The sequence below is a fragment of the Geospiza fortis genome, unplaced genomic scaffold (genome assembly GCF_000277835.1).
Source record: "Geospiza fortis unplaced genomic scaffold, GeoFor_1.0 scaffold397, whole genome shotgun sequence".
Classification (NCBI taxonomy): domain Eukaryota; kingdom Metazoa; phylum Chordata; class Aves; order Passeriformes; family Thraupidae; genus Geospiza; species Geospiza fortis.
The window spans coordinates 426,783-441,127 of record NW_005054537.1 but is presented as its reverse complement, the minus strand read 5'-3'; the positions used below and the strand labels follow the sequence as shown (position 1 = coordinate 441,127).

Below are 14,345 nucleotides of genomic sequence, written 5' to 3'. Positions count from 1 at the left end.
TAAAGTTAAAATCAGTCTCCAGACAAAATAAATCATATACTGCCAAAAGGTACTCACAGCTTTGTGACGTTTGCATTTTAAAAGACAAAATTGGACTGTTCAAAACTTCCAAAACCAGTCAAATTCCCTAAACATCACTGAATACCTGGTTTTAATCCTTGGGTGTGAAAGCTGCAAAACTGAAAACTAATATTTGACTTTATTTTTTAGCTTTTTTTTTTTTTAGGTATTTCAGGATGCTTTGTAAGCTATTTCCCTTTAAGATAAAGCTGCAACAGTGGTCAGAAAATGAGTTTAAAAGGCTTTGGTACCCATGAGGGTAAAACAGAAAGTCATCTGGAAAAGCAAGACCTTGCAGTCTTGGCAGAGAGTGAATTTTTTTAGACATTTTAATGGAGTGGAAATAGTATACAGAACAACAGGAAAATGAGAAACTGAGATGAATGAGCATCATAATATTCTCAGGCTTGTAAAAAGCAGTACTTTAGCACTTCAATAATTAAGAACTTCAGGCTATGAAAGCTGAGGGAATGCACAGGAGCTTCCAAGAAAAAAGGTACCATCAGTTATACTAAGTAATAAATGCTAAATATTATATAATGTTTTACAAAAAATGCATGCAAGATGTATAGCTCTGATCAACCTGTAATACATGTAACAGATACCACCAGAATAACTGAACACAACCTGACAAAAGCAGCTGCCTCTGCCTCATGGCTTGGAGGAGAATGACTTCTAAGCATTACTCTAGAAGATAAGATCCAACAGAGGCCAAGATCCTTTCTTTTTGTAGGGATATAATAATGGTAAAAATTACATGTCCCTACATTTCAAAACCTTCCACTTATTTCAAGTGGCTTAAGTGAGAGCTCTCCCAGCAAAATGAACATATACTAGTACCCTTATTTCACAATCAGTTAGCAGGCAGTAACATTTAAGAGATTTGGTTTGCAATACTATATGCATGCATATTGAAAAGTGCTCTCAAACTGAAACAGAAGTTACACACATGAAGACTGACATTCCATAAACACAATTAACTGAAACACTCAAGAAAAAGCTATCTCCCAAGAATGGATCTTGCAGACAATCTGTACTGTAAGCTTAGACAGCTGGTGCCACTAAACATTATAAACTCCAAAAGAAGCTAAAATAAATCACATCAATAAACAATTATATTATTTTATTTTAAGATTAGTTATTGTCAGTCTGCCCCATGCACTGAATCTCATGGAATACAATTGCTTAGGATTGAACTTTTAAGAATAAGCTATTACTGAAATATAAACACTGACAAGGTTAAAACATTTTTCTAGCATGTTAAAAAACTACTTTTATGCTGTAAAAGAACTTGTCAGATTTACTTCATGCTGTCTTCAAGAAGTTAGTTTTCAGTTTTATCAAGGGTTATGTCAGAGTACTCAAAACCTATATCTGTAGAGGTTAAAACTACTTTACAAAGAAAATATCTCTCCATCAAAACTATATAATCCTGCCTATAAGGCACAGGTAAATCACATACTTGACTGTAATGGAATAATGTCAACCAACTGGACCAAAAAACAGCACCAAAACACTACAAACCTCCATAGACAAGAGAGATGTGGACTCAGTTCCAAATGTATTGATAATCATAATGCTGACATATTTATTGCATATCAAGTTTCTTCAAATGAGATTGAACACATACTAAACACCGAGCTGTAACATAGTAATTCAAGTATGCTTTCCTGTTGGGAAATGAAGTACATTTATTCATATTTTGAGGAAGCCTGTGCTCATTTCTACCACTGTACACAATATAGGCATTAAACAAGACTTATCACTGCTGTCTTAGTTTTTGAAATACACTGTATTCTCAATCTGAATCTGAAAAATAAAGAAAAAAAATCAAAACTACTTCTCAACAAGACATTACATTACCCAGAATGAAGATTCTCATAGCTACATTCTTCACCATGTCTTAAATGTGAAACAAGCAAGATCTTAAAATACATCTCAAGTTATCATTTTTAAAAGGAATGACACTCATTCTTGTTTACCTGAGACTCCACAGTGACTGTGATCATAGAGGTGCTGCTGGTGCATGGTAGATTTTTTGTATATAACATGAGGATGACCATTCTCATAATTATAGTTACTAGAATCTTCTGTTATATTTCTTAAAGGCTCAATAAAATATTCATCATCTTCTGTAGCAATGACTCCATGCTTAAAGAAGCAAATAAGAAAACAAAAGCTTACAATAGACAATATGGAACTACTATCACAAAGCTTAGCTTTAAAAAACATTCTCTGTGGAGAAATCCACGGCTAGAAGCTAACACATAAAACACTGCTTGAGCCAGCTCTCATCTGCTGATTTAGTATGAGCAGAGTAGGTGCCTATAAACAATACAGTGAGAAAAAATAAAACTATCATTGTCCTGTTTCTGGAGAACTTTCACTTTTTTTTGGTAGATGCAGTTGGAAAAAAGAGATAGTCTCAGAATATTACAAATAATCTCTTCACTGAGATGTTCTAAAATGACATGATTGATATCCATTAAAAATTACACCAAACCAAAATGCTATACACAGCAAGTCCAATATCCCTCTGTGATGCTACACTGCTAGATGCTTATAGCCAAATACTTCATCAAAGACAAACACAAGGAAGGATTAATTTTAGAACACATATTCAAAGAAACCATTTTTATTTTACATCCAGACACAATCCCAAAACTGAGCCAGTTAACAGAAATCAAATTATTTCTATTAAGTTACACTGTCTACAAAGCATTTATTCCATAAAAACTGTTACCATAAATCTAGCAAACAAGGCAGACTGTACTAGACCTCATTCTCCATAACAAATGAATATTTTTTTCCTCATACTGCAGTGCAGAATAGTAGATATTCTATTCTCATAACTTCCACATTTGTGAACTCAGCTTCTTCCAAACAGGAAGTGGTTTATGGAAGAAAGGGGAGATTTCAGGCCAACTATGCAATTTCCTGAACCTTCAGCAATTAAAACTGAACTTTAGCAGAAAATCCAGGTTTTGGATCCTTTCAGATATAGAAATACTGGGGAATAAGCCCTGACAGACTCTATGCCAATGTTCACTAAATAAAAAGTTCTGATACCCATATGTAGAAAATTCTGAATGTACAAACTTTCTACACAGGGAAGAGCTACTCATCAGAGAGAAGCTTGGAAGCAGAAACTTCTACATTCATATCCTGACTTGATGAATCACAGATTTCTACCACACCTTTTATCTGTGAAACAAGTACTGCACATGAAACTTTTTTTAAGAGCTCTATGATCAGTCATAAGACCATTTGCTCCGTTTCTGCTATAAAAATCCTAAAGCTGTTTTCAAAGATCAGAGCTTGTCTTTGTACTCTTGGTCAAAGCTCTTGTCCTGCTACTGTTTTGTACATAAAATGCCAACAGTTCTTTACTTCTGAAACAACATATAAAACTAACAAAATAAAAAAATCATATGTAATACATCAGAAACAAGGGTTTTCCAAATAGAACTCTATTATAAATGGTGAAAATATATGTATGAACAGACTGCAGTGTTCAATTACTCCTTCTTTACATTGTGAATGCAAAAATAAGTGTTTCTCTTCTGTGGTATTTTTTGTTATGAACTCAATTATTAACTCAGAAGGCAACATCAGGGTCTAAATTCACCTGGAAGATGCCAGTATCTAATTCCTCTTACAAGAATGCCTTCTTGTAACTTGAAGTCTAAGATGTTACTAGAAAATAAATCATTTATTGGTATACTGCTGCTTAAACAGAATTGAAAATATAAAACAAATTGTAACTGGGCTTGCCATATGTGCAGAAAGAACCTTGACAGTTTGGACTGCATCCAGTCTGCATGTCAGACATCTGGGTTCAAGTGAATCCTGAGCCATTGTAAGCTCTGGTATTATGTTCCCACAGGAAGAGAGTCCTGTGGAGTGGTTTTGGCCAACACCATCAGGCTGTCTGCCTCATGCCAAGCCCGAGAAGACAGAGATACCATCCAATCAGTGGCACTGTCTCTGAGACAGAGTGGGTCGTAACTTAAATTCCTCCAGAGCATACATCCTTCCTGTCTGTACTCGAGTCCAGCCATGTTTGCAAGTCTAATCATAAATGAGATTATTATATCAGATAGTGAAACTGATAAATATAAGTGGCAAGACTACCTCAACAGAACTAAGTCAATTCAAATAGCATAAACTCTTAATTGCAGGACTAATTCTCTACACAAATTGCATATTTGCTCCTGCAAATAACTAAAGAATATCTGCCAACAGTGGTCACAGTTCCTTCAGGTACCAGTAGTGACAATGGTAAGGACAGCATCACCACTTTTTCCAATTCCTAGCTGATATCTGATGTCATTTGCCCAAATGCTAGGGTGCTTAAGAAAAGACATTTCAATAACACTTAGTTAAGGAACTACAAATAAATTTTAACACAGATCTACAAAAAGGAAGTGAAAACCTGTGTGGTCAGTTGCTGCAGTCAGACAAGTGATTCAATTAGCACTGGAAACACAACAACCCTGCATATGCCCTTTCCATAAGCCTGGCCTAGGTAGACCATTTTAAGCCTAACAGCATTTTTGCTTGCAAACAAAATTGTTCTTCCAGTGCTAAATTAATGCAATGGTCTTGATGAACCACAGTTATTCAACAGTGAAATGACTGATTTTTAAGAAGCACTCTAAATACTACAACTAAAAAGTACCTTGGTGATGGTCAGCATATATTCTAAGTTTCAAAAATTCATTTGGCTAGACATACTGGTATTGTTTATGTATTCAGCAAATCCTGATTAATACATATTAATATACTATTATACCCAAACCAACATTCTGGATACCAGCTTTGATTTATAATCCACTATCTGAGGAAAACAGAACTTCATTTGAAAAAGGAGTTTGAAATAATGTCCATTTAAAGCATTAAATAATATGAATTAATAAAATTAATTAATTTTCATTTTCTTTTTAAGCATTGCTATTGTATTTTAAGAGTTCATAAATTAAACTTTTGCTCCAAAGCATCAGAAATATCATTAAGACATAAGAATGACCAGAAAAGGTTTTGACATAATACCATGGATATAAGAAAAAAGCTGAATGCACCAAGTATGTTACTACAAGGAACATTCCCAAGATTATTATCTAAAACAGATTGTTTGAGGTCCTGTGTTATCCAATCTCACTACAGACTGCCAACTCATACTAACATATACAAGGTCTGGTTCCAGCAGTTTGACATGCTCAGACAAATCTGTGAATCTACATGGAGTTCCCCTGAATTTGTGAAAAATAATCTTTTTCTGTCAGGCTGTCCAGCCAGGGCCTTAACCTCCTTCAGATGGGGGACATCCATCAGTTGCAAAAACAAACTGAATTATGGGGGACAAGTAAGCACATGCCTTTTCCACACAGCACTATAGTTTCACAATTTTTCCATACCTTGAATCCCTTTAGGCTTTATGTTTATCCATCTTTAATATAAAGTACTAGTAATGGAAACTTCTGAAAACGAGTCAGTGTTGTTCAGTATGTCAACAGCTGGCTATACTACCGAGGAAGAAGATTGCATTAACTTACTGTGCTCTCAAAGATTTAAAAAATAGTGATCTGGCCTGAGACAGCACATCATGGAATCTAACAAAAACTTAAAACCTTAAAACTAGGATAGGGACAGTTTGTATATAATTTTCTAAATACTGATGTACTGCAAAAACATATGAGTATCAAAGATAGCCCTAAAGACTCTCATGCAGAATAATTTCACATACAGCCAAAAATATCACAGTATATGTAAACTATGATCTACAAAAGTAGATGCATTCTTTAGCGTAAAAATGGCTTTCAAATGAACTAACTGTTAAGAAAAAATTAGTAATTTATAAATATATGTATTTAGGAATAAACAAAGCAAACATTAAGTCTTCCAGCAAAATAATTCCCCACTGAAAAAGTAAGCTCATGCTCAATCCACAGACACCTACCTGTTTCTTCTTTATCGTTTCTGTTTGGATGGAGATAACTGTGCTGTCCAGCACAAACATTATGCAATGCATGAACTTCACATATATGGAAATACTGCATGTTTTACATTAACCATTTACTTGGGACCACAGTAGCCTCAAAATAGTTCCTACTACAGACCTTTTCAGCCCAAAATTACAAGATTTTCTACCATGCAAAACTTGTTTGAGCACTCAGTTGTGAGCTTTGACACATGGCAGAGGACAAAGATGAGTCAAAATACAAAAAGTTTGGGTTTTGCTTGATTCCATTATTGAAGGCTCCAGAACTTCTCTGAGATATGCTCCTCCCAAAGTCAGTCCATGGAGTCCTCCCAAACTCCATTCCCCCAAGGTGAAGTTCCTCCCTCTTCAGCTATTCTACCACCATTTCTTTTCCTCTTTCCTTCAGTATGAAATAGTCAGCTTAGAAAATGCCTCAGTCTGGCTGCCTTGTACCCAACATCCAAAGTTCCTAAAATGCTGCTCATTGTAGGCTCTTTCATGATACACCCAACCTACAATTCATCCACAAGTGTAGCATCCACTACAGTAAACATGAGCTTGGAAGACAGCAAGCTTGTGGACAAGACCTTCAATTTCCTCACATGAATGCTCCCTGGATTATAGAGCCTAACTCACAACATCAGACAATTTATAGCATAATCAGGACCCAGCAGATGGAAGCTCTTGGACTGAAACTTCAGTAAGTAGCAGCCTGTAATTCTAGGGCACTTGGTAATGAGAAATATAGAGGGAGAGGCTAAAACAAGAAACAGTGATAGGAAAATCAACTGACTGCTTGTCACTTTTATTATAATGAAACTGAGAGAAAGCCCTCCTCACATTTATCTCAAATGTAAGTGTTCTTCAACGACATACAACATATGTTATTTAAATCATGTTCTCACATAACCACTCTGAATAACTAATAAGAATAATTCAAGACATTGAATAAGGGGAAGAAATTTAACCTATTTGTCAACAGTGAAACCTAACAGGACAACCGGAGTAAATATATTGCATACATTTTTTTTGTGAGCAACATTCACTATTAAATATTACTTACTACCTGCTTAAGAGGTAAAGTTAAAATACCATGACTGGCTTTAACACAGAGGTTAATCAAGGACCATTAGACTATGACTGGCAGTCATTTACAGACCAGCAATCAAACTGGAAAATACAACAAATGCCTTAAGTACAATGCATTCTGAGCTATTGCTAACTCTAAAACAAGTAATATTGTCTTCAATATTCACTGCCAATTACTTTATTAAACATGTTCAAACCAGCAGCTGTATAACAAAACATTCATTAGTAGGAAGCGTCATTTAAAAATAACTTTGTGATGCATTTATCTGAATGAAGTGGTAACTCCCATACACTGTGCTCTGGAAGGCATTGCCAACACTGAAGTTTCCATACAGTAGAGGAGGTACCAAGTCAAGACTACTGCTGCACCCTCTGCAGGATTTATGCCTCTGAGATAGAGCCATGTGTCACCCTGCTGATGTTTCTGGAGCAACACAAGAGCCTCACATGCTTGTGACCAAATCGTCCTAAGAGATGCAGTGTACACCTGATGCGTGAAGTCCCGAGTAAAGAGGCACGACCATGAAGAATTTGTGTGCCCAAAAGACTAGATTAAGGCTGCCTTAACACCTGAAAGACACACATAAGGACTGACAACAACCACAGCCACTGATGATGATGATTTAAATGGGAAATACTCTACACAGAAGTTAACTTACAAACACAAAGCTAAATCATACTGACACCTAGAACCACATGCAGCCTCACTGCAGCAAAATGGACAGCCTGAGGGCAAAGGGAAAATATGCAAAATGTCACCTCATGGTGTTGGGCACAGAAATAAAAAAAACAAAGATTCTGCTTCTTCATTACATCTTCCATGCTTTTTAGAAGAAAAGAAGTGTCATAAGGAGCAACAGATGGGAAAAGACGATGGGAAAATACAGGCTTTTTTTGTGCTTCATCCCACCTTTATTTTCCTAACATCAAAGGAAAACAAGCGTCAGCTATGGCAAGAGCAGGACTTCTTGGCTCCCTCCCTAAGCCAAGGTAAAAGAGAAACTGAAATGGGATCACCATGGCACTTATTGCAGTCTCCATGGGGACCAACTGGTCTGTGCATCAATTAGCATGCAGCAATTAGCATAAAGAGGCTAGCAGCCTCTTTTAAAGAAATGAGTCCTGAAAGAAGGGACTTTGTCTCCATCATATTTTTAGCTTAAAAGAACTCAAGCAAAGATGGAGTATACTAGCTTTGAAGATTGAATGTGACCAAAAAAAAATGCTATTACATGGAACCTGCAATCAAAGAGAAATTTGTACTAAATTCAGACCTACCTGCTATATGTCTACATGAACCAAACCGTAACACCACATTCAATGGAACATCATTTTAACTTCATTTCTTTGAAAGTGTTCACTTAGCGCTGGAAATCCCCATTAAATATTTTTCTTCAGTAACACTCTGAAATGTTAAACTAGCCTGTATCAGGCATATCACATGTAATTGGGTGTAATGCAACCTATCTGGGTCTGGAACAGCTGGCCTTTTTTTTGAAAGTAACATCTCAAGAGGCATTGTTCAATAGTGCTTCCAAGGACAAATGGGAATTAGTTTAGCAAGTCTGTGTAATTTTTTTTAAACTTAGCAATTATCTAGATCACCTATTCCTAACAAGGCCGACCAGCATTCTACCATAATAAAAACCAGAATGAGAAACCATAATATATATGTGTATTTTTACTACAGAAAACACTGGTTCTTGATTTAATGCTTCATAGTCATGCCTTTCTATTTTAGTATTTTGTTACTCAATAGTCTGCTTTTTTACTTTTTTGTGTTCATTTTCAATTTCTTTTTCCATGCATGTACTACTCTCATGTGATCAGAAGATCACCAGTAAGAGAAGAGATGAGAATAAGTTAGGTAAGAACTTCTAATCCTACTTCTAAATGCAAAAGTTTAGGATTTGTAAACAAAATCTTTCTGGTAAAAAAGTTATAGAATTATTTTCTAATGCTGTTACTTGCTAAAGACTTTTCACTTTTTGAATTCACAGCAATGATGATGTCTACACCAAGCAATTCCTCTTCTTTCACTTACTTAGTTTTTAAACCCAAATACTCAAAAGTGGGTGTTCAGTCCAATCAACATCTCTCTGCAGAGATTCAGTACCCTGGAGGATCCAATGTTTCCTCCTCCCTGCCCCTTGAGCTTGGAAGGCTCTTATAACTGTAAAGATCTCAGCATAGACATAATCCTGCAATCCTAGCATAGACACTATGAACACTACAGAGGTTGCCTGCTAGAAGACTGCAGAATTGAGTCTCAGTACTTATATTAAGCTCAAGAAACTGACACCTACTTTTCCCCAAGACTTAGATCAGGTTTTAGGGGGTTTCTACACCTTCCTGTCTACTTGCTTCCCACAGGGACTCAAAAAACTGCAAGATACGCCAATTTAATTGTTCTTCTGTAATTTAAAAGGGACAAGCACACTATTATACTATAGCATGTAATAATGACTTACCAGACCATTGCAGTTGCTTAAGGCCACTTTAGTTGTACTGTGTTGGTCTTGCAAATATCCTGTGTAATGACAGTGGTCTAGGAAATCATGCTTCCATTGCGGTCCATCTTTCCCCCAGTACTCTACTGTAAAATGTCTGGACACCAAATCTGTGTTGAGAGTCAGGTTTAAATGAAAGTGCTTGCCATAGGCAGAAAGTTTAAAAAATAATTTAGATGCTGCCAGTTCTTGGTCATAAGGGTCTGTGCTCCTCCTCCTTCTTGAGGGTTTAGGATTTTTCACAGTAAAGCTGAGGAAGGCTCCATTTTGGTCAACCCTTATTGGGATTGTTAGTTGGTAGTGTTCAAGGTAAGACAGGAATTCCTCTTTGTAATCAATCACAAGGTAAGACAGTCCAGGGAGTGGGCATAGAAGAGAAGAAAATATAACAGGAAACAAAAAGTAGCATAAACATAGACCATTTTTGGGTAAATTTCATCACTCTCATGAGTAAAAGTCACCTTCAGGTAAGTGCACAATGCAGCATTTTACAAAATAAAATAAAACATTCTTTTCTTTCTTTGTAAGTCAAGAAAATGTGATTGATTTCCTATTAATTTGCTTACCACTTTGGAAAAAGAAAAGCTGTTTAATACCGATATTTTCCTATCAACCAAAAATATGTAAATAATTGGGGCTAACTTAAGAAGGGCATATTTTTCCCAGTGCTACCATTCAAAGACAAAAGCTATAAAATCCACTTGCAAGAATACAAACAGTGGTAATGAAAAGGATTATATTGTAAAAACAAGATTATATTCTTACTTCCTAGCCTAAAAGCATGTTAATTTTATCATGGCAAGTCTCTCAAATATTATAAAGTACATTTTACAAGATTTAATTTGCAAGGCTTTCCTACAGTTAAAAGTAGACAGAGAGAAATTAGAATAAGGAAATTTTATCTGTATGACAATTAATCATGATAATACTAAGAGCAGAGCCCAGATGAGCTCATGAATTATATAAACACGGTTTAGAAAATACTACACAAATACAACGCAAAAATACATGCTTCTTGCCAGCTACAGAGATCAGACCCCTACCTTGAGAACTGTATGAAAGCCTGCTGTTACTGAGAAATTCCGATGAAACCATGACTAGGCTCAAAATCCATGTCCACGTCTTCCAAAAAATTTCCATAATTTAGAAAAAACAGAAAGTTCTTTTTTCTTTCTCCTTGGAGAGCTACCTGTGCGCTATAGAGTTAACTTCACTCCAGAATCGCACCATAACAGGTATATTTATTTTATGCTACTTTCAAATTAACTGTAGGATGTTCCACTTTCTGGACAGGTACTTTCTTCCATAGCTGCAGTCATTTTCTCAATTCAAAGCAAGTATTTGTAAGATTCCTTAAGATATGAGACAGATGTTAGATTGGATAGTTACTGAAATTGTTCCATTTCTTTTCCTGAAAAACAGAAGAACATGAGTCAAGGCAAATTCTTTCTATTAAAATAGATCTATGCTGCAAAATATTAGGCCATGACAGTGAATACACAGGGCAATATTTTGAAATAATATTCAGTATCAATTTTATGGTCACATCCAAGGTCACAATCTTACAGAAAGAAAAAAAGAGAAAAAGAGTTACCATTAACCTCAAAAAGCAGATCCATATAGCCTATGATGCACTTATTAACTTCATGTTATTTTTATGAATTCTTACAGCTATTTAGTGTTTCTTGTAGCTCAAATATTGTGTTCAGACTTGTTCCATCTATAATCAATGCTACACACTCATTTATTTCAACTGTTAATAACACATCCCAATATACTGGTAGATAAAGTAAGAACCTGGAAAGGAATTCAGAGTAGTTATCTGATCTTTCTGAAGCATGTATTTTGTTATTACTAGGGCCAGGGTCCTGCTTATGCAGGCAGAATTCCCATTCACTTAGATAGGAATGCTGCATGTTAGAATACTAAAGAACAAATTTCAGTATCTAAAGCTATTCATCATACACATTCTAATATTTCAAATATTTGTTGTCAGGCTTTTTTTTTCATTTACAACACTAGTGCAACAATAGTCTTTATTTTACTAGAGTTGCAGCTCTAGGTGCAGCCAGGGATTAAATGGAAGATCTGTGCAGTCAACTAACAATCCAGTACCATGGGATACCAAACTATGTGTTGTGTCAGCTGGTACTCATCAGTGCACTTAAACACTCTCAGCACACCTGTGCACAAACTGCTGAAGCAGACAATGGAGAAAAAGAACACCTAAGAAGAGGAGCTTGTTTAAAAACCAATTTCCACAAGCATACAGAGTCACTTACACACGCACCAGATATATCTACCTTTCTAAAATTCTGGGAATGATTTACAACATTCATTCAGACAGGTAATAGAGCTGGAGCTAGTGGATTATTTATGAAGGTTTTATAAAGAGCTGTAACATAAAATATTAAGAAAAAATCATCACCCAAATCCTATTTACCAACATTGCAATGAATATTTAGATAACATCTTAGCCAGTTTCAATCCCGTCTAATTACTGATGGGCAAATGAGGTTAATCTGACCTTTTAAAAATATTTGAAGGCAGCATGCAGGATTTATTCAGGTCTGTAGGGAGACTAAAAGATACTTTGCAAACATGCTTTGTGCTTAGTAGTATTTTTTTCCTGGGGAAGCATAAAGACTTTGTGATGCTATTTACATGTGGCAAGGCCTCAAAGCACATTAATAAAAAAGTTCTCCGTTTGCATTGCTATGTAAAACCTTTATTTCCGAGCTAATATTTAGTTACATTTCTTAGAATTTTGCAAGTTTTGAAGATACATAATTAACCCCATATTCCTTCAGCTACATTAGTACAGTAAGTAATGTGCCTTATTTGTAATCTGAGAATGTATAGTTTCAAATTCTTGTCACTGAATCTTGCTTTATCCTGGTTTGCTAATGAGCTGGTTTCTTTTCCTTGTGTGCGCAGTTATAATCTGATACAAGCATCTCTGGACACTTCCTGATAAGCAGTTCAACCTATTTGGTTTATCTCATTCTGTATAATCCAGTTTCCAGATGACTGAATACTTCTGCAGTTTTTCTCTGAATCGCTTCCAATTTGCCAGCATCCCTTTTTATCTGCAGGCACTGGAACTGGGAACTGTAGTCCAGTAATGGCTTGTTACCACCATATATAGAGGTAATATTGCCTTACAGCTTCTACTTAGCCAAAATATCCTAACAGGGAGCTCATGTTCAGACTGTTAGGCTGATAAAAAAGTTATCCTAGAATTAGGATCTCCTGAAACTGTAGTACCTAAGGAGCTAGATAGCTCAGAATACTGGACGTAAATTAACAGTACCCATTATTTAGTATCATTATTTATTATTTATCCACCAGTGGCCCACATGATGGACCATAACCATATGTTAGCCAACAGTATCAAACAGTCACTCATGTCTAGTGTTCTTGCAGAGGTCTCTGAAGTGGTCTCCCTCATTTCAAGCTTCACATAAGACCAATCCCCCTTCATATCAAGCATTCTGAAAGTTTCAGCAAATTTTTTACCTCTTCTTCATGAATATTTATTGCCAGCTTGACCATGGATACGAGCTGACCATATAAAGCTATATTAATGTTTCCAATTAAAGAGTGGTAATGGATGTGAATGATAAAGCACTCAGATAACTTCAAGATAAAATACTCTAAGTATGACGTTTGGTAGGAACATCAAAGTCTGGACTCTATGCCCTTTTTGTCTTATTTGCACCTTCTTTGGCAGCCTATTTTCATGGCAGGCTGTAGATTGTTGTTAAGATGCAAGATTTGGTCAATACTAAGCTTACAACAAGAAGCTTCTAGTGTATCATGTGGTGAGCTACACATTCACCCACTGGTTAACTAACATAGGTGTGGCTCCGTGTCCTCAAGCATCACCTAAAACCACAGATCCCATCTAACTCTAAGAGCTCTGCCAAACAGGAAAGTAATAGTACAAGATGTTTTCTGACGCCAATGATGAAACAGCTGCATGGCAGTGGCATTTCTGTGAAGGCACAGGTAACCACGGCAGTCCTGTCTGCGGTGTCATGAGGTTCCCACCCAGTGACACTGTGAGGAGAAAAAAGGCCACAGTTATTGTGAGGTGGAAGTCCTATGTGAGGTGGCTGAGGGAGCTGGGGGTGTTCAGCCTGGAGAAAAGGCGGCTCAGGGATGACCTTATCACTCTTTACAACTGAAAGCATAGCCAGGTGGGGGTCGGTCTCTTCTCCCAGGCAACAAGTGACAGGAGAGAACATAACCTCAAGCTGCAGCAGGGGTAGTTTACCTTGGACATAAGGAACAATATCTTCAAGGAAAGTGTGATTAGACATTGGAACAGGGTGCTCAGAAAGGTGGTGGTCACAGTCCCTGGAGGTATTTAAGGAAAGCCTGGATGGCACTGGTCTAGTGCCATGGTCTTGTTGACAGGGTAGTGTTCGGTCATTGGTTGGACTCAATGACCACAGAGGTCCTCTTCAACCTATATGATTCCGTGATAAAGTGGACTACGAAGAGGCGACTAGCCAAACCGCTCAGAGCAGCCACCATGGGAGCCTCCATCTAAACAAAGGCGCCTTGGGCAACTAAGGCATCACTTAACCTGAAAATAGCTCAAGATTTACTACAAGGCAGCATGTGAGACCGATGTCCCGGGACAACCGGCACACCAGGGGCGTCCACCGCAGAACCGAGGGGCTCCGGCGCGCTCG

General features: G+C 36.7%; 1 protein-coding gene across 1 annotated transcript in view; it reads right to left on the bottom strand.

The window, feature by feature from the left end:
• The window catches only part of ADAMTS6 (ADAM metallopeptidase with thrombospondin type 1 motif 6), a 141,099-nt gene that overhangs the window by 124,635 nt on the left and 2,119 nt on the right, over positions 1 to 14,345 (bottom strand). The window contains exons 2-4 of the mRNA XM_005429297.2: positions 10,686 to 11,053; positions 9,604 to 9,968; positions 2,043 to 2,211 (exon numbers count right to left, since the gene is read on the bottom strand). Coding sequence (XP_005429354.1) covers positions 2,043 to 2,211; positions 9,604 to 9,968; positions 10,686 to 10,782 — 631 coding nt within the window. The 5' untranslated portion in view covers positions 10,783 to 11,053. The remainder of the gene's footprint in view (positions 1 to 2,042; positions 2,212 to 9,603; positions 9,969 to 10,685; positions 11,054 to 14,345) is intronic.